The following is a 21,884-nucleotide window of genomic DNA, read 5'->3' as shown; positions in this document are numbered from 1 at the left end:
ATTTTAACCGACAAATCAATGTTCTGTGACGTATGAATGGCAACATCTAAAAAGAGGCAGATTGATTCCCATATATAGGCACTTCAAGCGCCTTCACAAACAACGCTGTCGTACTGATATTGCATCAACAGCGCCACCAGCCGCAAATAAAGTGTATAAGATCGATATAAGCCAGCGCTGCTCTAGCACAGAGCACTACCGCGGAAAAACGTGCCTGAAAGCTGCAGAAGGTATTTTTCGCCATATTAGGTCCCACAAGTCTTGACTGCCGAGCGTCACTGTTGCCAGTCAACAACCCAAACTCTCCTCGTCCGCCGAATTCCAAACTGGTTCTTTGTCGATCAAGGTGAAGAAATTTTGCCCTATAAAGAAATCCAGCACTCATCTAGCAGTGGGCTGGACCGGCTGCTGTGGTGAGAAATAATTGGCCTTAATGTTTCGACGGTAAGGTGGGCGGGGCTAAAACAGGTCAGGAGGTTATTTGCAGGCTAATGGGTGAGTCCTTTGTCCTGTTTCCTGAAGACAATATATGCTCCACGCGCGCATCATAACCACCTGCGCCGGCGTTAGAACGATAAATACCTCTCGCCAGTGGAAGTTAACGGCTGGCACCGAAGGACAAAATTTGACCACGGGGACTCCAAGTACACGCCTTTATTACGCCGAACTGCGTATAGAGGTCAAGCGGCATGCCATTTTGGCTTTTCTCCGCGTCAAAAACGTTCCAAGAAATTAAGCGCACGCCGTTGGTAGCCCTACAGCTGATATTGCAGGCCTTCCTTCTTTACCCAGATAATGTCGCCCCTTTCGCTACGAGCTTCAAGCCGCGCCTAAAGATGCTATGGAAAAGGATTATGGGGTTTAACGTCACAAAGCGACTGAAGCTATGAGGGACGACTTATTGGAGGATTCCGGATAATTTCGACCGCCTTGTTTTTTTTTTAATTAGGGAAGAAGTTACGAGCCTGCATGACGCGGTCATCCCTTCTGGTCTGACATTGAAATAAGACTCACTGGTTCGCTTAGAGCTGCGCAATTAAAAAAAAACTCATCTGTTGTTTCGTGGCAACATCTGTAAAGCGGAACTACGCCCTAGCCGCAGCCGCCAGCTGCTTTGGCTTAATTTTCACAGCCCGCTGAGAATCTGTGCGCAGGTCTTGCAGATTTTATGAATAACAACGGCGACATGTCAAAAGACTTTCCGGCAAGTATGATCTATTAACAGTGTTATCGAATGCAGATCGGCCCTTAGAAGGTGAAGCACAGTGAATTAAAGCATTAAATAAACTCCAGCGTCATCTGCACCTGTCGGATAGTTCGGTTGGCAATCTGTCCTCCAAACGTGCCTGGCAACTCCTTTGTCACTTAATGGACCCCACGCAATACAAACCAGCCACACAACACCACGTCACACGCCTTATAAACAAGACCGACCTTTCTCCCAACGCACACATCGATATACTTAGAAACACACATACAACTCCCGGTACCTCAAACCCCTTGCCCCCCCCCCCCCCTATACAGGCGCTCCGAATGCCAACCTCGACGCAGAAATTACGGAAGCAGAAGTCACAGCGGCCCTCCTGACTCTCCGCTATAACTCCACCCCAGGAGGTGACCGGATTTCGAATACTATGCTCCGCAATTTGGACAATCAATCGATCGCCCAGCTCACGGGGTACTTAACAAATGCTAGCAGGAAGGCACACTCCCCCAATCCTGTCGTCAGCCAAAATCTTATTCATACAAAAGCCCTACAAACCTCTTACACCTGCCAATCTCCGTCCAATTTCTCTAACCTCATGCCTGGGCCAGCTTTTCGAGCACGTTGCACTCGCCCGACTCACCCACCACATGGCGGAGCAAAACCTCTACCCACACAGCATGGTGGGCTTCCGTCCACATTTGTCGACACAGGATGCCATGCTCCAACTCACACAGGACATTTTCGATCCCCTCATTCCGGGTCACACAAAAGCTGTCCTAGCCTTGGATCTTTCCAAGGTCTTTGATCGCCTAGACCAGGGGTTCTCAAACTTTTTTGCTTGGAGGAACTCCAAAAGCCTTCAATAAGTTCCAGGGAACCCCTCTCCCCCCGCTTTCACTTACCAGCAATGTTGTCGAGTGCATTTTTGCAAAGAGAGAGTTGCAAAAGTTAAATGTTTATTGCACAGATTAATACAAATACTAAAGTGATGGGTGGTACTGCTTCCCTTTTAAGAGCAAGTCAAAACGTGGCTCAGTAGCACTCAGAGTCAGTCTCATATCAGCTGCCGGGTCAGCGACGGTGAGGGTTCTCGCGGAACACAAGAAGACAGCCCGCGGAACCCCTTTGTTCCGCGGAACCCAGTTTGAGAACCCCTGGCCTAGACCATCAACCGTTCATGGCAGCCCTCTCCCCCTTGAACATAGGTGAATGTATGTACACCTATATGCAAGCATTCCTTACTAACCGCACGGCCGAAATTCCCTTAGGTCCCCACATATTTCCCCCATACACCCTTATTGGGGTTGGCACCCTCAGGGATCCGTCCTCTCCCCTTTTCTCTTCAATGTCACTCTCATTCCCCTTGCCCGCAATATAAAAACCATCCCTAACCTTCGTCATACACTGATATCACGCTATGGACCACTCATGGCAGTGATGGAGACATAGAAAATACTCTACAATCGACAGCTAACCTCACCCAAACACATGCGCGGAGTATGGGGCTCTCCTGCTCTCCGGAGAAGTCGGAGCTCCTTATGATCCGCCCCACAATCCGAAACTGCCCCACAGCCCCCATCATGGTGACACTGTAAAACCGGCACATCCCGGAGGTAAACACTATCCGTGTACTGGGCCTCCATGTACAGAACAACGGGAAAAACACACTCACCATACGGAAACTCAAGCAGACAACGGTGTCGATATTCCACCTAATCCGCCGTGTTTCTGCACACCACCGGGGCATGAAGGAGCTTGACCTATGTCGTCTCATGCATGCCTTCGTCCTCAGCCGCTTTCTCTTCACGCTCCCCTACCTCAAACTCCAGGCCAGGGAAATCTCCACCCTAGATGCCATGATCCGAACAGCATTTAAGACAGCACTACACATACCCCTAAATACCTCAACCAAAAACTTCTCCAACTAGGCCTGCACAATACGATAGGGGAGCTTATGAAGGCCCACCGACAGGCACAATACTTAGGTCTCGCGAAAACCAGCACCGGCAGACACATCCTACAACCCTCGGTATCTGCATACCAGCCACGGATCCCACACAGCTCCAGGTCCCCCGCCACATTCACCGCGAATTATTTATTAAACGTCTCCCCAATAACATGCATATCACCTACCACGAACCACGCCGCAGAGCTCGCGCACGGGCACTCCATAAACAATATGGCACGGAACCGTATGCCGTTTGGGTGGATGCCGCATGCACGGGCGAGGACGCTGTTGTAGGCATCACGAACCCCTCCCTCCAAACGATGCCACCCTTCACATAACCCCTACTGCCACTTCGTAGGAGGCCGAAGAAGGCGCCATTGCCGTGGCCATCACACGCACGGAGGTCCGAAATATTCTATCCGATTCTAAAACTGCCATACTAAATTTTGCTCGCGGGAGAGTTCAAGTCGCTCCATTTGGCATACTGAACTCCCTCGCCGCACACCCACCCCGCCACATGGAGCTGATATGGGTACCTGCCCACTCCGGGAATCCCGGAAACGAGACCGCCAACGCTTTAGCCCGAGGTTCTCTCAACCGGGCACAGGCGGCCTCCGATCTGCGGTTCTCGCGGGAGCGCATGTACTCATTCAGTGAAATGACGCAGGACTGCAAAGCCGAGCGTCGGCTCTACCCTCCACGCCATCCCTCCCTCGACCATTATCATCAGACACTTTGGAGGCAGCTCCAAACACGCACTTTACCCTCCCCATATATATGCTCGCTCAATCACCAAGTCCGCGACACCTGGTCCGCTGTTTTCCTGTGGCTACGCAGAGCGTCTTTCCTGGCACTTTGGCAGCAGCAGCGGACACGCGCACAAGCAATTGAACCTACTACCTACCATTTTTCAGGTACTGGACATTGGCCTCTGCCTATACTTAGTGCTCTTCCTGCGGCCCTTTTCTACTGTACCTGCGGCTGCCTTGGCGCAGGCCCTACCTGTTTCCGGTCATCGAGCCTTCGTCTCTACACCACTTTTGCAACTTTCCGCAGCACTTCCAGTGACGCATCGGCGCGTGTCATCGCGCGAGGATACCTGCTACGGGCGTGGCTGTCATCTGTGTACTGTGAGCGACACCTGGTTCGCTGTTTTCCTGTGGCTACGAAGAGCGTCTTTCCTGGCACTTTGGCAGCAGCAGCGGACACGCGCACAAGCAATTGAAGCTACTATCTACCATTTTTCAGGTTAGTCTTGACTACATTTGTAGTGCTTTTTTTTTCGGTGTCTCTGCTGCTGCTGCCGAAGTGTTCGCCGAAGTGTTTGTGACATGCCAAATGCAGAACTACTAAAGGTTCTCAAAGAGTTTAAGCAAGAAGTTCGCGACTTGCTTAAAAGTGACTTGCAGGAACAATTTACTGACTTGCGTACCTCTCTCGAAAGAGAACTTCGAAAAGAGCATCGCGACCTGAAGCAGAGCCTTGAATTCCTCAATAAACAGTATGAGGAAATGGTAACGAAGTGCACACGACTCGAGGTAGAAAATAATGAACTTAAGGCTCAGAATGAAATTCTAGTGGCTGAGCAAGAGGAGCTTAAAACACTGGCTGTTAAAAATGAGAAGAGAACAACTGCCCTTGAGCAGTATTCACGTAACAAAAACATTGAACTGAAAAATGTCCCCAACTCTTCAGATGAAAAGCTAAGAGAAGTCCTTGCAAAACTTGGTGAAGCTGTAGGCGAGCCGATAGAAGAAAGCGACATCGATATTTGTCATCGTGCTCCTGCCAGAGATGCTCCTTTCCCACACATTGTTATACAGTTCCACAACCGGTCTAAACGGGATACTGTGTTGGAAAAGGCGCGGAAAATGCGTCTATCAGCTACCGACGTCGGCCTTTCAGAAACAACGCCCATCTACGTAAACGAGAATCTCTGTCCGCAGTTAAAAAAGCTGCTCGGTATGACAGTGGCAAGAAAAAAAGTGATGCGCTGGCTGCATGCGTGGACGAAAGGCGGAAAAATATTTGCCCGTAAAACCGATAAATCCGGAGTGCTTCAGATAACGAGCAGCAGTGACCTTGAAAAGATTGTTTAGCACGCTTAGTCGTATACTAGATGGCACGACAAGTATCAACGTTGCCGCTCTTTCCAGTGAAGTACAACATTTCTTGCTTACATATAAATGCTCAGTCAGCCAGAAACAAAGAAGACGAAATAACAACACTTTTTGACGGATTTAAGTTTGATGCAGTGATGATAACAGAAACTTGGTACCAGGATGACTCGGAACTGCTTCGTGTGCACGGCTGTCGAACCTACCACTTGAATCGAAGTGGTAAGACAGGCGGCGGCGTAATGTTATTAGTGAAAGATACATTTGTATGCGACATTGTTGATATTTTTTCTGTAATAACTGATGATTATGAAATGCTAACTTTGCAATGTAATATGACCATTTTTTCTGTGGCATACCGTCCGCCCAAAGGTAGCAATAGAGCTTTTCTTTCATTTCTCAACATTTTTTTTAGGTTGGATCTACGAAAAAGACTACAAACTAATTCTAGGTGGAGACTTGAACATTGACCTCCTACACTAGTCCCCACAAAGTGAAGAATTGTGCTGCACTTTAGAAACTAATGCTTTTATTAATCTCATAGAACAACCAACTCGTATAGAGCGGGATACATCTACACTCATTGACATTTTTATCACCAATGCTACAAATGTGCCCATCAGTTCAGGTGTTCTTCAGACACACATTAGTGACCATTTACCTATATATTTAGTGCTTAGTCATCAAACGTTCCAATTAAAAGACGCGAGACCGACTGTAAGTACATTCCGGGAGATAAATCAAGATACCCTGGGGTCTTTTCATAATTTAGTTTTAGAGATATTATGGGAGAGTGTTATTTCAAGCGCTGATGCGGAGGAGGCTTATAACATCTTCATAGGCAAATTTATAAAGGTATATAATGATTGCTTTCCCTTCAAAGCTCTCAAGCGGCCACGCAAGGCACGCAAACCTTGGATTACAGCTGAATGTGTCAAAGCTATAAAGCTGAAAAATGTTCTTTATGAAAAGTTTATAAAATACAAAAACGAAAACGATTTAGATGACTTCAAAAACACAGAAACAGGACGAACAGCCTATTACGGAGAATTAAAAAAGAGTACTTTGAAAACCTTTTCATGCAGGAAAGGAAGCAAACTCCGGAAATAATTTGGAAAAGATTAAATACACTCCTAAATCGGCACACTGGTGCAATTGATAGCCCGATGGAGATAAGTATGAAGGACACAACTCTTGCAGGAGAAGAATTAGCTAAAGCTTTTAATGATTTCTTCACATATGTGGGAAATAGCCATCATGACGCAAGCTGCATGAACTTTATGCACCAACCAACAGAAGAGACTGCATTTTTATTCCCAGTAACGGCAGATGAGGTTGTGTCTACAATCTTATCTCTAAACAATACTACCAGTACTGATGTAGATGGTTTGCAGATTCGGCCACTTAAACATGTTGCTACTATTATAGCCCCTGTTTTAGAGTACGTCATTAATCAAATATTTTCTTGCGGCCAGTTTCCTCGCCGGCTCCAAGTGGCCAAAGTTACTACCATTTTTAAAGGTGGTGAGAAATGTAACATGTCTAACTACAGGCCAATTTCAATACTCCCTGTATTCTCCAAGGTCGTTGAGAAGCTAATACACGTACGAATGAGCTCATTCTTAACCAAGCATCAGATTATGACACCGTATCAGTTTGGGTTCACCAAAAAACGCTCTACAGAAAGCGCCTTGCTAGTGCAAAAAGAAATAATTCTTAACGCCTTTGAACACGAATTGTATTCACTTGGAATTTTCATAGACTATTCAAAGGCATTTGACAAAATAAATCACGTTACACTATTAACAAAATTAGAATATTATGGCTTCAGAGGCTGTTTCCTTTCTCTTATCAAATCGTACCTACAATACCGCCAACAAAGGGTGCACAAAAATAACTCTTGCTCCAGCTTCAAACCATTGCTACATGGCGTTCCGCATGGAAGTATTCTCGGGCCACTACTTTTCAACCTATATATTAATGACCTTGTTAACGTAGCTTTAAATACATCATTTATTATTTATGCCGATGACACAAGCTTATATTTCTCCCATCACAGTTTACCCCTGCTTGTAAAGAAAGCGAATGCAATGCTTGATGTATTGAACACTTGGTGTCTAAATAATTCCTTAACTATAAACGTCTCGAAGACAAAATCAGTTCTTTTTCGCCCTAAAAATGAACCAGTTAATTCAAATATTGTCCTGCAACTTGGTCCTTCAGTCATAGAGGTGTTACCAATAATAAAACCTTAGGTGTTCTTTTTCATGAGAATATGCACTGGAACGCACACACTGACCTCGTTCACTCCAAACTATCCCGAATAGTTGGTATTCTTGCACGTTTTCGTTACTTTCTGCCTAAGCACATTAAATTACTTTTGTATAACTCCCTTTTCGCATCCACATTATCGTATTGCTACTTGATATGGGGCACAACAACGTACACAAACTTGTCCAAAATCAATCGACTGCAGAAAAAAGCTGTAACAATTATTTCAAATGAACCCAATGACGCACACACAAAACCTCTTTTTGATGACCTTAGATTACAACCATTACCGAACCTGTTCAATGCACTTCTCTTAAAACGTCATCATGCCTTTCATCTAAATAATGACCCTTTCCTTGAAACCTTGCGACCCTGTCTCCATTTGCGAAAGCATATAGCACACGAAGCCGTCAGACATGGAAGATTCCTCACACCCGTACTAACTATGGCCGCCAAATGCTGATGTACACACTACACACGCTCCTAACTCTTCTGATAACACTTCCAAGTGATCCATCAATCAGTGTATTTGTAATTACTCAAGACATTAACACTCGCAATTATGAACCCGCAATGTTTGCCCGATCACTTAACATGTTTTTATGATTATGCAAAGCCGTCGACATATATATAATGCTTTCTTTATATCGCTCTTTTGGTACACTGCTGTATTGCTCTGTGAACGGGGTGCTGGCCTTTGTCAAGCCGTTACAGGCTTTTTGCTAGCACCTCGTAGCATCACGAGTTTTGTAACATCATTGTTGATGCTAAATAAATTTGAATTTGAATTTGAATACACAAACGCCTTCTGTACCCTCTGCCACCACCCCGAAGCCACTCTAGACCATATCCTTTTCCTCTGCACGGGGGATCCTCCCCTGAGGGGCCTGGAGCACCTTGCCACTTGGCTTGGGAGACCCTACTGCGTTCTGAGGACCCGGCCAAGCAAGCCATCGCCACTGGCCGGGCTGCCAGCATCATGAACCTCCGGGACATGAACGTTTCAGTGCAGTGGCGCCGTGCGGGGGAACACGGACCTGTGTGTCCCAAACTCCCTTGTTGTAAATAAAGTTTTCACCACCATCACCTACGTTAGTCGTTCTTTGCCGAAGCCCGAAGCGAACTGTTGGATACCTGAACCCTTCAAGATGGGTCAAGGCTACTACGCTTTGTAGGCTTGTCAGCTTGAAATTATCCATGGGCCACCTCACTCGCTGGAACCTGTGACAGAGGAGTCTGAGTTCACCGTGGGCTACTGTTTTGAACACTGGCCCTCCGACGTAGCCTGTCTGTTCGAGGCCCTGTCATTGCGCCGACGAAAGATGACGACGCCTTCCAGGGACTCACAAGCACCAGTGATTGCACGTAGCAATAATGCGTTAACCCTCAGCTACATTGTTGCATCAGGCAGGCTGATATCAAAACGTCTTCGGTACGTGGAACAACCCACAATTTTCGTGAAGAAAAATTTCCTTGCGACTCTACCACCACCCTCCGTTTTGATACCTGCAAATCTTCGAGGAGGAATTGCGCAGGATTGCTCTTAGAAAACCAAAAAAGTGACAATTTCGGTGGTACAAACTGACGCGATTTGAAGTGTCTTAAGCTATTCAGGTTAAAAGCTTGTATACAACTTTTTTTATGAAAAGGGCTAAAAGGAATACACGACCTTAGCTAGCCGAATGATTTCTCTGCGCTGCACTGTCGTTTTTAGTGCATAAGCTACCGTCAAAGCAAGGAACATTTATTTTTTATACTGGCCGGAAAATGCAAGATAACCTTCAAATCACGTAACACAAGCACCCTCCGCCGAGTCCAAGACAGACTGGTGCGTCCAGTGACGTCCCACATTACGTTAAAACTTACGTGAGCCTATGCTGCAAAACGCTGAAAGTGGAATCAGTACGCTAGGCGAAGTGGACTAAACGCCAATCCAGCCAATCGCTATGGACGTACTTGGCATTTTCCCACGTCAGCTTCAGGCAACTAGTGGAATAACTCCTTATATTGAAGAAAAAAAACTACCCGATGATTGCGCAGTGGAAATTTGGTAAATTATTTATCCATCTTCTTTTCCATGACGTTGTTGAAGTTTTCTTCACGGAAAACGGAAGTGCGTTTACTGCCCACCTTAGCCAACCAATCCTGCACTAAAATGAAACCCGTCCCTGGAGGGTGACTGCTTAGCATATCAATACTAATAGGCAATTTAACGCTTGAACGACGGTACGGACACTAATAGGCAATAGGACACTAATAGGCACACAAAACCAGAGACATAATCCGGCGCTTAAGAAGAGTGCACAGGCAAGAAAACACGTAACGCGATTCAGCGTCGGGCGCAGCTGAGAACCAGACTACACTCGACGCCGTATTACTAGGAAGCAGCATCGAAGCTGACCAGACATCGCCACCTGCCTACAGCGTGCTGGAGGAACACGAGAGCTCGCCCGGCTGCGCATGAGGCCCAACAGCGGACCAAATATATGCGGCAGAATCTACGCTGCCGTAAAATCAAATACGACCCTAATGGTTGCCTACGGGTATAGACTGAATTGCAGCGGGGTTGCAACGGAAAACTTTAATCCAGATTTCAGCCTGCACAACTTTATCAAAGTCCGCAACTGTACTATTAAGCAGTTTATAATGGAGCTACAGAATCTTAGCGGCGCCACGGAAGTGGCACTCAGAAATATTCTGTGGCGCCCCCAGTGTTTCCCTCTAAGCATCGAGATCGAGTCGACGCGTCTTCAAGGTGGCGTTACTGAATAATACTTTTTGTGACTTTGTAAATCCTCTGTTTAGCGTTCCCGGCACGCGGGCTCGCTAACCTGTTTTTCGAAAAAGAAGCCACTAAAATAATTCAGCAAGGATTGTAGCACCGTGCAACGCTTTCTACGGTGCTCGATATCACCTTGTTCGCTTTCGAACATTCTTCGCCACCAGCAAACTGCTCCCGGTGCATACATAAATGTATTCTCCATAGACAACTTAGTACTCATAGTGCTCTATACGCCACGGATGGATATATTTTTGAAGCGGTAGCTTACGGCAGCAGTTCAGCTGAAAACTCTGTCTGGCAATGTGTCGCGAAACTCCGGTATCGGGCGAATAGGTTTGACGTCACACGTGGAGTGGCGAAATACTAGAAAAGTGATTAAAATAGTAAATAAATTGCGGTTTGGTTTGGTGTGGTTTGGTTTATGGGTTTAACGTCCCAAAGCGACTAAGGCTATGAGAGAGGCCGTGGTGGAGGGCTCCGGAAATTTCGACCACCTGGGGTTCTTTAACGTGCACTGACACCGCACAGTGCACGGACCTCTAGAATTTCTCCCCCAAAGAAATTCAACCACCGCGGCCGGGATCGAACCCGCGTCTTTCGGGTCAGCAGCCGAGCACCATAACCACTGAGCCACCGAGACTAAGATGTAGCTGCTTGACTCAAGTCATCGTTACGTCATTATAGGATGCAAGATAAATGAATAGCGCTGAAAACAGCTTTTGGGATATTAGTAGCAAATCGAATCCTCGAGTCTTTGTTTTTTCAGACACTACCCCTAGCCGATGCAGTTTTTTTTTCCTTTATTGCCAGTTTCGACACCGGTCAAGCCACCCCAATAAAACCGTTGACCGCCCTTGGGTTAACGCCGCAAATGAAAACTTGTTTAGAGCTGCAAGTTTAAACAACAAGGGTAACCACTAAGGTTGGTTTAGATGGGCACGGTAAGCTTCCTGCACATACGTAGCACTTTCTATACAGTTATCTCGCAGCGGCCGAACGTTTACATCAGGTTTTTAAGTGCCATTATCGTTCTTCATAAACTATGCAGGCCGAGCAGCAAGATGAAGACGTAAGGGAGGCCTCCCTCCTTGGCCACGCAGCCAAGTATGTACGGCTTGGTTAAAGCGGGATTTTATGTGTGTGCCGTGTGGTCTTCCCACATAATGTTGTGGTATGCGAGTGCACGCTAATGAGCATGCCAGTTACTATGGTCAATAATTAAGGGAGTCGTGATTAGGCGATGTCAGTGAGACTACAGAAACGGCTTCATGCTAGTGTCACGTGATATTGGACTCAAGTCATATGGCACCATTAGCAAAGCACGTGATCGGGCAAAAAAGGCATATATATGATGTGCAGTTTCCAGAGAGAAAAAGGCGAAGCTTCAGTGGCCCCCAATTTTTTATAAGGGTACAAGTTCCCCAAAAAGCAAGTTTGTCTTTGACTGCGCGATTGTGCCGTCCCTGTTATTTGAAAATATGGCACTCAAAGCACAAACAACATTCGGTGCAGGGGTGCCTTTAGAGCAGTGTGCGTTCACGTGTGTGTTTTAGGCTATGACCGTCAAGACATTAACGACTTTTCGAAACCCATACGGTGAAGATACCTAGGTGAGCACGAAGTGGTGGCTGGTGTGGTGACGATACGATGGAGCATATAAAATAATTGAACGACTGCAATATATAATAAGTTTGGTGATGTCTAAATAAAATCGCGGCATAATTAACGCTCTTATTCAGTTATTCTCATTCTTATAGAGTAATAACATTTCTCAGCTACCGACATGGAATGGTAATTTATTTTGGGGTGGATCGATAACGCCTAAAAGAAAAGTTACAGAAAAATATTTTCTTCGCAACAGAAGTCGTATACAGGTTGGGGATAAACGCGGGGCACTGAGGGAGACAAAACAACCGTAGTGCTTTCGCTTACGTGATCCCGTTTTTAATGCGCTAACACCTTTAGTGGACATCACCCCCCATCAGCCGCTGAGTTTGTTTTGCTGAAGCCTACACTCTTCCAGGCTTCCAACCTGCCCAACTACTTGTGGGAAGCGGTGACATCACTAGTGGCAGGTGGCAAATAATTCGAAACAATGGCCACGCAGAGCTAGCACACCTAAATCGACCGCCGGTTTTTCTCTAACCACCGCAAGGCATGAAAAATCTGTTACAACTTCCCGCAGTGACACAATAGATGATTACGGGTATAGTTTTTCTTGACGGAGTGGAAAAACAAATATTTCCTTGTCGGTATTTGTATCCGATGAGAAGGGGTACACAGAGAACCAACTAAACATTTTGGTTAAGAATATTAAAATTATTAAAAGTTTCATTCTTGGTTCAAAGCAAAAAAGAGTATTTTCATCAACCAATAGTAGGCAACGAGGTTTCCGATAGCATAAAGCAAGATCATTAGTATACTTAAAATATGACGGCCTGATATGGAGCCTCTGTCGACGTAGATACTACTTATAGCAGGTTTGAAGACTTTTCCACCCATATAAAGATGTTGGTATATATTATTCTGGAGTTTTATTATTCAAAAAAGGACAAGCTGTTGTGAAGAAATATAATTGGTAGTAATAAATCCCTTCGTAAATCTGAACACAGTCGCGATCTAGTGACCACAGTAATATCAGTAAGGAATAAATGTGAACAAAACAGTTAAGCTACGAGCAGCTATATAAACTGTTAACCCGAGGAAGCCAAATGCTAGCGGAGGGTATTTTAACCTGGAAAGCGTGAAAATTCTTCAGAAGTGTTAATCAACCCCGCTTGTGTTTTCGCTCCTAGAGCTAACAAGGTGGTGATTCAGTGTTGAGACCTCAGTTTTCTTGGACGCGTTTCATTCGTTGCTGATAGTACATGAAGGATTTTATTTTGTCTGCGTAACAGGAAACACCACGCACTTAAAAATTCTCCCCTTTGCTTTAGTTGCTATACCTTTTCCCCATTTTTTAATGTTGTCATTCAGGACACGCTAAAATACCAAGAACATGGGGGCTAAGAGCGGGGAAACGGAATTAAAGAACAACTTACCGAACTGTCTGTTTGGTGGGTCATCGAAGAACATTGTTTTCCAGAATGGTTGACGCCCCACAATGTTTCCTGCAATAAAAGTACTGCTTTAAAGTACGCTGTGGCAAATGCGCCAAGTAAGAATGCAAATAATGGCCGCTAACGTTAAGAAAAAACTCCAACATTTTTACGGTCTCCCACCACCGCAAAGCCTGTTCTCCGAAAGCGCTGTAAAATAGCTTGACTAGAATAATAATTACCTTGCGGCACAGGACACAATAGCATCTAGTCACTTTTCCATTACACAGCACCTACTTGACAAGATAACGCTGAAAAATGATGTTAATCTCGTGCCATGCCCAGCAAGCCTACATTTGGTTGAGACAGCACATAACCGGTGACAAGACTCGTTTAGCACGGCATATGGCACCTCTCCCTTTTGATGCTTTACTCGCGTACTATTTTATATACACACATGTTACACAACCGTACATAGTACATACATAGATACATACATATATACTGTTACGGGACGGCGGGCACGCGCAGAGAAAGGCACAGAGACTCAGGCACAGGAGACTCGGACATAACCGGCCGCGGCGATTCACCTTTGTTCTCAACCTCACGCGCTAGCGCCGCGCGCTCTCCCCTCGCGCTCGCCCAGCGCCTCTTCTTTATTTGTATACCGCAGCGCGCTCTTGGTTGCGAAGGTCGTATGCCGTTACATCTTTCCACCGGGGGGGGGGGGGGGGGGGGGGGGGAAGAGGTGGAAGATAAGAGTCTCTTCCAGTCTCCAAGATAAGAGGGGAAAGACACCGCTGGTGTCCCCTAGCGCGTGCTTCGCTTTGCAGGCGGCATCGAACTCGTCCCGATGAGCCCGGGCTGAGGTTCTTCGCACCGGCGCAGCTTGGTGCGCAGGAGGCATCGTCACGTTGTGATGACAGTGTCGTCTGACACGAGACGGTCCCGGTAGATCCCGGGGATGCTTGTAGGCGACTCCTCGCCGTACGAAAACTGCGAGGGCTTCTCGCACCGCGGGACTTGGGATTGCGTTCACGGAGCAGCGCTCCACTTAAGGGGCGGCATTCAGGAAGGGAGGCCTGGTGCTGGTACGGGAGGGCGGCACTAGGGAGGACGTGGGAGCCAAGTCGGGATCACGGTGGGTGCCGGAGACATAGCGCTTCATGTTGGAGACATGTTCCGGAAAAATGTGGTGCACACCGCGTGGTCGAAGCTCGGGGAGGTCTTCTAGGCGGTACGTAACGGGGCCGAGCCGTGCAACGACACGGTAAGGGCCGCGATATCGGGGCAAGAGCTTCGCTGCACGGCCAGTCGCGCGGATGGTGCGGCGAACGAGGACCAAGTCACCGGACCGGAAGGAGGGAGGTGGTGGTGCTGCAGCATTGGCCACTTGCGCACGCGCATGGGCCGTGAGAAGGTTGCGCTGAGCGTCGAGGCGGGCGGAACGAAGTCGTTGGGCGCAGTCAGTCGGTGACGCAGTAGGATGGCGAAGGCCCAACTGCGCGTCGAGAGGGATGGAGGGCGTTCTGCCATAGACGACTGAGAACGGCGTGACATGCGTTGTTTCTTGAGCCGCAGTGTTGAGTGCAAAAGCTGCAGTGGAAACAAAACGATCCCAGTTTGTGTGGGACGGAGCAACGTAGGAGGCGAGTATATCCGTAAGGGTGCGGTTGACACGCTCCACGAGGCCATTGCACTGGGGATGATTGACGGATGTAGTGGAATGCGCAATGCCGAAGGAGCGGAGGGCACGCTCAAATTCTTGGGACATAAAGCAGCTCCCGCGGTCCGTGATGAGGCGTTGTGGCACACCATGCCGAAGAACAAGATGTTGTTCCACAAACAAGACGGCATGAGCGGACGACGTGTCGGGAACGGGCAGTGCTTCGACCCACTTGGAGAAGTAGTCGACCGCAACCAGAATATACCGGTTGCCAGCGCGTGTCTTCGGGAACGGGCCCAAATGATCCAGTCCAACCAGTTCGAAAGGTGAACTCGGCGGCGAAAACGCCTGCGGGGTGGCTTGGTTACTCGTGTGGATGACTTCCTGAACTGGCACGTCTGGCAGGACGCCACGTGTTCCTTGACGTCTCTGGACATATTAGGCCACCAAAAGCGCTCCGACACTCGTGCGTAGGTTTTGCTGCGACCAAGGTGACCAGCCGTGGGAGCGTCGTGTAGGCCGCGCAAGATTTGCGACCGCAGTGTTGCCGGCACAACTGGCAACCACACGGGTGCTCGACCACGGAACCACTTCACATGACACAAGAGGTTATCCTTCATTTGATAGACCCGGCGCAGTTTGCGGAGACCTGCGCCGACGGCGGTGCCAAGGGAGTGGATTATGGCAGCAACGTCGGGATCTTGCGCTTGCGCAGTCCTGAGGTCCGTCAAAGCTGTCACGGAACAAGGGTGGCGAGAAAGGAAATCGGCATCCTGATGTGCAGAGCCGCGCCGATGCACTATGGTGAAATCATAATCTTGAAGTTGCAGGGACCAGCGTGCAATCTTGGCATTTAACTGTTTGGCAGACTGCAGCCAAGTCAGAGCGCTATTGTCCGTGACGATGGTAAAGTGACGGCCGTACAAGTAGGGACGGAACTTCTCGACGGCCCAGACAACGGCGAGGCACTCGAGTTCTGAAGAGTGGCGGCGGCGCTCAACGTCGTAAAGCTGGCGGCTGGCATAAGCTAGGACTTTATGGTCACCAGACTCGTCTTCCTGCAGAAGGACAGCGCCGAGCCCATCTTGACTGGCATCCGTGTGGAGGACGATGGGGGCCGATTCGTTGTAATGGGCCAACGTAGGAGGCTCGAGGAGCGCGTGCTTGACGTCAAGGAACGCGAGCTGTTGGGCCGGTGTCCAACTACACGCTGCATTCTTCTTCAGTAGGGCGGTCAACGGAGCGCTTCGCTTGGCAAAGTTGGGTATAAAACGACGGAAGTATGAAGCAAATCCGAGGAAACTTTTGAGCTCCTTGGCAGTGGTGGGAGCTTCGTAAGCCGTAAGCGCTTTTAGCTTCTCCGGGTCGGGACGGATGCCATGCCGGCTCACAACGTGACCCAAGTACGTGACCTCTGCGAAACCGAAGAAACATTTCTTTGGTTTTAAGCGAACCCCAGCAGAGGTAAGGGCTTCGAGGACGAGTTTGAGTCGCCTTTGGTGTTCATCAAACGTGGCCGCATAGACAATGACGTCATCCAGGTAGACCAGCGCCATAGTCCACTTCATATGGCCTAAGACGCGGTCCATGAGGCGCTGAAAGGTGGCTGGAGCATTTGAGAGACCGAACGGCATACGGTTGAATTGGTAGAGGCCGTCGGGAGTCACGAATGCTGTCTTTTCCACATCATCAGGGTGAACAGGCACCTGCCAGTAGCCAGAGAGCAGATCTAGGGTGGAAAAATAACGGGCCCCCTTCAGGCGGTCAAGTGCATCGTCGAGGCGGGGCAGCGGGTACACGTCGAGACGAGTGATAGCGTTCAACTTGCGGTAATCTACGCAGAAGCGGAGTGTTCCATCCTTCTTGCGCACAAGGACGACAGGGGAGGACCAAGGGCTACAAGAAGGGGCGATGATTCCCTGGTAAAGCATGTCGCATACGTGCTGCTGGATGACTCTCCGTTCAGCTGGCGCGACACGGCGAGGTTGGTGATGAATAGGCCCACGGTTTTCGGTGTTTATCCGGTGTTGGGCCCAGGAAGTGCACCCGAGTTCACTAGCGCTTAGAGCAAGGCAACTGCGATGCTCGAGCAGCAAGGCCTTCAGAGAGGCGAGCTCCGCGCAGGTCAGGGTGGGCCCAAAGTTAAATGCGTCCCATGATAGGACCGCCGGCGCTGGAGTGTGGTGAGATGGTTTTTCATGCTGCAGAGACGCAACCGGTGATGCTGAGTCCAAGACTGACGCTGCACCCAATTGCGTGCCGGGAGTCAGCACGAGCGGTGCGCGGCTGATATTAAGCATTAACACGTGGACCTCTCCATTGAGCACCGACAGAAGGCTTCGAGGGAGGTCATCTCTCGGGCCGGAGCCGAACACCGGGTAGGTTCGAAAAGCACATCCGCTGTGATCGGTTTGTCAGACTTGGCATGCACCCAAGTTGCCGCACCCGGTGGCAGAGTCACGGCGGTCGCCACAGTCACGGTAGTGACGTCGACTGGCTTGACTGGACGTGGCCACTTCGTTCCGAGGTAGCGCACAGATCCCGAAGCACGCTTGGTCGCCGACACCAGGGACTGCCACAGGATGACACCAGCGGTGTCTTCCCCCCTCTTATCTTGGAGACTGGAAGAGACTCTTATCTTCCACCTCTTATACATATGCGTACGTACGTACGCATATGTATGTAGGTACACACACACACACACACACACACACACACACACACACACACACATACATACATACAGTTTCGTCCGAAATTTGCACTAGCAACAATCTAGACACAAACTGACATACACACATATATACATGTGCGTTACATGAAATATAAAGCACAATGAACAGGATTATTCCAAGAAACAACAAAAGAATGCAGAAGAGTATACAAAGGCGACTGAGTGAAAAATAAACAGACTACACAGCACGAGCTCGACAGCCATTACACCAAAAATGACGCATCGCGACATGCGTTTACCTCATAACGCATACCTTCATTTATTCGCTTAAAGAGCAACCTTGAAAATTAGCGCACACTTAATTTAGCTGCCGAAAATAGCATTTTTCTTTGTCGCCCGTGGAATTACACAACCCGGTTGGAGATTTTTTGGAGGTAAGAAGTGTAGCCATTATGGGAGTAAATGCGGTAAGCAGTACTTTAGAGAATGCACAGCACCAGGGGAAGCGAAGAGAAAGTATGGAAAATAGGTGTGCGATTCAATAAAAAACAGTGCTCTGAAAGCCCATTAGACGCCTTCAGAGTCTCCTTGTTTGGGATGCGGTATAAAGAGCTCACCCTCGGGATACCTTCCTAGCAATATATAGCCCAAAATGCTCACGTGATTAGAAAAAGGAGTAGGAAGGATTCTTGCATGAAATTTGTAGCTAATGAATCTGAAAGATGGGTACTGGGATGGTTAGAGGTACTGGGCTCCGGCGGTAGACACAGAGACAGGCCTCGTAGACACAGAGGTCGAGCACCACGAGCACACACACAAAGCGCTGGCAATGACGCTCAACACAACGGTCAGAAGTTAGTCGTCGCCTTCACTTGAACAGGAGCTTCTTCGTCGTTACAACTGCCCCCCGGGAAGGAGAGGAGCCATCCTGGCGACTTACGGCGTAGGTGGGATGGCCGGGTCATATTACGGCTTGTATAAGGGGCACTGAAGTAAATAGACATCCGGGCTTAATAAAGTGATGAACTGAAGTTGTTTCTGTATTTAAATGAAAACTGCTACGCAACCAGTTTCTGGGTTGAGGTTGTAGTCAGTCATATTGTCACATTGGTGTCAAGCCCCCGAGGGTCAACAGCGGCGTAGCCCAGGACGTTTGCTTCCAGAACACTTCCACAACAACCAATTCCTCCTCTTCTTTATTGCCGCTTTCGTCTGCACAAGCGCTGGCGTCATTAGCCCCCCTCCTCCGAAGGCATCGGCATCGACCCGACGACGACACGTACGCAGAGATGGTCTTAATAAGAGTTAGTGCGCCCTTTCGTAGTAGGGCTTCAGGCGTACCACGTCGACCACTTCGGGCGGAGGGTGGCGTCGAGATTGTTAAGTCTCGTGAGGGACGACTTCATAATTCAGGGCTCCAAGCCGAATAACAGCGTTTGCGAGAATTTCACCTGTGTGCTGATAGCCTCACATTCTTTGGTAGAAACTCGACAAGGGGACTGTCGGAGTGGTGGAACATTTTCATCTGTAATAAAGCGATATTTCGCAAGATGCGTCCGCCAGACGCGCGGCGAGGACGCGAAGGCACTACGGTAGCGATTGAGCAGTCCCGCACTTTGTCTCGCTGCTCGAGCGGCAGGGTTGGTTAAATGTCATGATTAACTTCAGCAAGTCCGTCGGGCTCAGTTGGTGAAGCAGTTGTTAAACAGTGCACACACCTAGTTTCACTAAGAGCGTGAATATACGCCACAGTCGTCCCCTTAAGGTTTTGGTGTTCGTTGCTCAACTTGGTGAGGAGAACGTTCACCCTGCTGTCTTCAAGGAAGACAACAGCCCTGACGACAGAAAATCCTCTGTCCAGTAGCAACAGCTGCTTGCTTTCGACGACACCCTCAATTTGCCGTATGTTCTCTGAGCCGACGGTTACCATTACAGTGGAACGTGGAGGCACGGTTACGCGTTCGTCTAGAATGTGCAGCGCCGCTGGGAGGACACTATAGACGCATATGGCTTTCTCGATCGAGAACTGGACGGACTGCGATTTCAGACCAATAACTGCACCGCTTTCGGTCAGGAAGTACATGCCGAGTATGACGTCCCGGGAGCACTCGGATAACACTACGAACGTTGCCAAAAATGTTTGGCCTTGCATGGTTGCCCGCCACGTGCACGTTCCCGTAGGTGTAATCAAATGTCCCCCTGCAGTCCGCATCTGTGGGCCGTCCCAAGCGGTTGTGACCTTTTTTAGTGCCGCGGCGAATTGTCCATTTAGTACAGAATAATCGGCACCAGTATCCACCAGCGCGGTTACATTGGTGCCCTCAACCGAAATCATTAAGTCGGCAGTTGATGGTGTCTTACTTTGGGGAAGTTGAGGCATTCCGTCTCGGCTGCGGTGCTTCGAAGGAGTTCGGCGTCGAGGGAAGGCGCCGTGGCCGCGAAGGGGTGCGTCAGGACATCGGCTAGTTTTGAGGTACGTGGGCTCAGGAATCGTCGGTACGGCTACGGAATTCGGCGTTGCTTGTGAACTGTCTTGTGGCGACGGAGGATCTTGTACATTTCGGCATTGAGCAGCCGCACCTCCAAAGGCTGCTGCATCTATAGTTTCCCCTACGGGGACTCCGAGACTGGCCTCGTCCTGGGTAACTGTAGCAACGCGGCGATGGAGATCGAGAGAAAGTGTCCCTTGACTGTTACTCGCGCTGTGCACCGTACTGAGAGCATAATGAGGTGGCCCCTGCGGTGCGAATTTGTGGGCTGTCCCAAGCTGTCATGGCTTTCCTGATCTGCGCAGCGAATGTTCCACTCATCACCGAGTAATTGGCTCCTGTGTTGACTACCACGGTAACTTTCCGGCCGTCGATAACCGCCTCTAAGTCGGATGTCCTCTCTTTGGCGTTGCACGTCACCCTCGTCGTCTGGTCACGGCTTCGTCGGGTATGTGAATCGTGGGTAGCGCATGTCATCGAAGCTTTTCTGAGTGGCGGCCTCGTTTTGAAGACAGATTGCGTCGTAGTCGAGGTTTTCATTGTATGCGGCGTCGACGTGTCGGGGGCGGAGTAATCATGCAGTATGATCGTTGGAAGATCTTTGAGGTTTCTCTTGTGAGCAGCCTGTCTTTAGTTGCTTCTATGGGGGCTGGGAGAGCTTTTTTGTATCGCGGCTGCGTAGCCTCGGCGTGGCGACGCAAAACACGAGGCTGGTGGCGAGATGATTGCGAAAGGCGGTTCGCTCATGCTCCTCTCGGCGCAAGTACTCGTCGATGTCTTGCAGACGTTCGCCGAAGCGTGGTCATGGTGCGTCAAAGGCAAGCCGAATACGGCGCTACTGATAGTGAAGAGTATTACTGCAGTAGAAGCACAGCAGGCGGCTGGCCTCGCATTTTCTGGGGCTAAAGCGTCATTCGTAGGTGGGGTGGGCAGAGTCAGAGGGGCGGCGTTCGGGAACAGCTGGTTCACGTCGAAGAGGCGGACTTAAACGGCGTCGTTGGGGCTGATGACTGCGTACTGCAGCGGCGTTGGTCAAGGCTGGAGCTTCAGGCGGAGGCGTCGATGGCGGGGAGCCCAGCTAATGCTGCACTTCTTCGTGGACGATTTCTTGAAGGGTATCTACTTAAAGCCGCTTGGAAGTTAGTAACAGGTGACACAGCTCTTCCCGTACGATTTCGCGGATGACAGCCAGCACGTTGCCTCCGAAATTTGTGCCGTCCGAGAGAGTAGTCGGGGTCACTTGGAGCTGTCGAGAGAAAGGGCGGGTTCGTGCTTTGAAAGTTTTCTCAATGGTGGCTGCTTCGGTGGTGAATTCTGCGACGGTCGTCGGTGGATTGCGGGTCTGACCAACGAAAAGTGCCTCTAACACTGCGCATTAGAAGCTCCACCCTCTCTTCCGTCATGTCAGGAATGACATGTCGAAAAAGGCGCTTTATGTCTTCCACGTACGCTGTCGCTGTCACGTTCGGCTGCTGGATGCGTGACTGTAGAATCAAATATGCTCTTTCTTTCCTGACAATACTTGTGGCCGCCGCGGTGGCTCAGTGGTTATGGTTCTCGGCTGCTGACCCAAAGGATGCGGGCTCGATCCCGGCCGCGGCGGCTAGAATTTCATTGGAAGAGAAATTCTAGAGGCCCGTGTACTGTGCGATGTCCGTGCACGTTCAAGAACCCCAGGTGGCCGAAATTTCC

General features: G+C 49.1%; 1 protein-coding gene across 1 annotated transcript in view; it reads right to left on the bottom strand.

The window, feature by feature from the left end:
• LOC149325902 (uncharacterized) overlaps positions 1-21,884 on the bottom strand; it is a 405,896-nt gene that overhangs the window by 295,816 nt on the left and 88,196 nt on the right. The window contains exon 4 of the mRNA XM_089562519.1: positions 13,367-13,435. Within this exon, the coding sequence (XP_089418645.1) occupies positions 13,367-13,435 (69 nt within the window). The remainder of the gene's footprint in view (positions 1-13,366; positions 13,436-21,884) is intronic.

Source organism: Amblyomma mixtum, chromosome 10, assembly GCF_055824585.1.
Source record: "Amblyomma mixtum isolate Tamu chromosome 10, ASM5582458v1, whole genome shotgun sequence".
NCBI lineage: Eukaryota > Metazoa > Arthropoda > Arachnida > Ixodida > Ixodidae > Amblyomma > Amblyomma mixtum.
The sequence above is the reverse complement of the archived record's forward strand: the minus strand, read 5'-3'. Positions and strand labels throughout refer to the sequence as shown.